The 1,612-nt window shown below is 41.2% G+C and overlaps 1 protein-coding gene across 1 annotated transcript; it reads left to right on the top strand.

Annotated features, from left to right (window-relative positions):
• Positions 1-408: 408 nt before the first annotated feature.
• Positions 409-1,581, top strand: LOC111447753 (GATA transcription factor 19-like). The gene is made up of 2 exons (XM_023087078.1): positions 409-881; positions 1,197-1,581. Exons 1-2 carry the CDS (start codon positions 444-446, stop codon positions 1,554-1,556), a joined length of 798 nt encoding a protein of 265 aa, XP_022942846.1. The 5' UTR covers positions 409-443; the 3' UTR covers positions 1,557-1,581.
• Positions 1,582-1,612: the final 31 nt, after the last annotated feature.

Below are 1,612 nucleotides of genomic sequence, written 5' to 3'. Positions count from 1 at the left end.
CCCCCCCCCCCCCCCATATTTTTTTTTTAATTTAACGAATATAACCATAGAACAAAATAATGATGTATTTTATAATTCTATCCTAAGTTTGAGTGATAATAATTGAGTTAATTTTGGTTAAATTAATTATAAGGAAATTTAAAACATATGAATAATACCAAAAATAAATAAAAGAGAGATATAAAATTAAAAACATGCCACTACCATCACTGACTAGATGACTCAGTTCCGGTCTCTCACTAAGTCCCTTTCAGTTTTTTTTGTTTTTTTTTTGTTTTTGTTTTCTTCAATTTCTCTCTCTAGAACATGCAAAATGGGCCCCATCCCTTTCTCTCTCCTCTTTCCCTCTATATCTATCTCCCTTTTCTATTTTATTTATTTCCCAATTCATTCTCTTTTCCTCTCCACCTCCTTCCTCTCTTCCATTTCATTGACCAACAAATATGATGCACCACTGCGGCGGCGGCGCCGGCGGAGCTGCCTCTTCATTTTCCGTCTTTTTGTCGGTGCCCAACCACGGTGGCGCTGCCCATGACATGATGGACATCTACTCTAATAATTATGCCTCCTCCTCCTCCTCCTCTTCTTCTTCTCCTTCATCCGTTGATTGTACTCTCTCTCTTGGTACTCCCTCTACGCGATCGTCGGAGTTCGATTCCGACAAACGCGCCGCCCCCCGCCATCACCGCCGCTCCGCTGGTTCTTATGTCTCTAACTTCTGTTGGGACTTGTTGCATCCTAAACACAAGAGTGCTGGCCGTTCCACGGCGAGTAATGCCGCCGCTGTCCCTTCCGGTGGCGATCCGCTCCTCGCTCGGCGGTGCGCTAACTGCGATACCACTTCTACTCCGCTTTGGAGAAATGGGCCGAGAGGGCCTAAGGTAAATCACGTGATTTCAAATTATGGAAATTATTTTAATTTTCTTTTTTGTTTTTTAAATGTAAATTATTTTTTAAAGTTCTAACAATTGTTTATAATAGAGATTCTATTCTGATTTTAGTAATTTGTTGGAGTTCTGGTTAAGTTACCGATGCTTATGTTATTTAGAATAATTTTATTGGTTAAAACGTTATAATTTTAATTAAAAATTACTATAAATTTGAATTAAAGAAGAATATAGATAGACTAAATTCAATGTAATTACTTTTTTATTGTAACAATAAAATTTGAATTTATTTATTTAATTGAAATGCAGTCCCTATGCAATGCGTGTGGGATTCGTTTCAAGAAGGAAGAGCGGAGGGCGGCGGCGACGGTGAACTGCACGGCTACCGCAATGGCGGCGGAATCTAACAACCACCATCACCTCCACCAACACCACCAGATGTTCAACGGAAACTACACGAATTCAACCGCTGCGTGGGTTCCACACCACTCGCCAGTGGCAACCCAGAAACTCCCGTGCCTGTCGGCGGCGGCTATTAACAACGAATCAATGTTTATAGGAAACGACGACGTTCGAAGAACCGAACAAGAAAATGGCATCTCGTATCTCTCTTGGCGCCTCAACGTTACCGATCACCGGCCCAGCCTCGTCCATGACTTCACAAGATGATCCCCCCCAGACCCAGATCAATGGAGAAGCCCTTTTTTTTTTTTTTTTTTTTTTTT

The sequence above is a fragment of the Cucurbita moschata genome, unplaced genomic scaffold (genome assembly GCF_002738365.1).
Source record: "Cucurbita moschata cultivar Rifu unplaced genomic scaffold, Cmos_1.0 Cmo_Scf00009, whole genome shotgun sequence".
Lineage (NCBI taxonomy): Eukaryota > Viridiplantae > Streptophyta > Magnoliopsida > Cucurbitales > Cucurbitaceae > Cucurbita > Cucurbita moschata.
Note: the sequence above shows the minus strand (reverse complement) of the source record. Positions and strands in the feature narration are given on the sequence as shown.

Coding starts and splice junctions, on each gene's coding strand:
- LOC111447753 (XM_023087078.1), top strand. CDS start 444: ATGATGCACCACTGCGGCGGCGGCGCCGGCGGAGCTGCCTCTTCATTT. Junction 882..1,196: donor ATGGGCCGAGAGGGCCTAAG/GTAAATCACGTG, acceptor ATTGAAATGCAG/TCCCTATGCAATGCGTGTGG.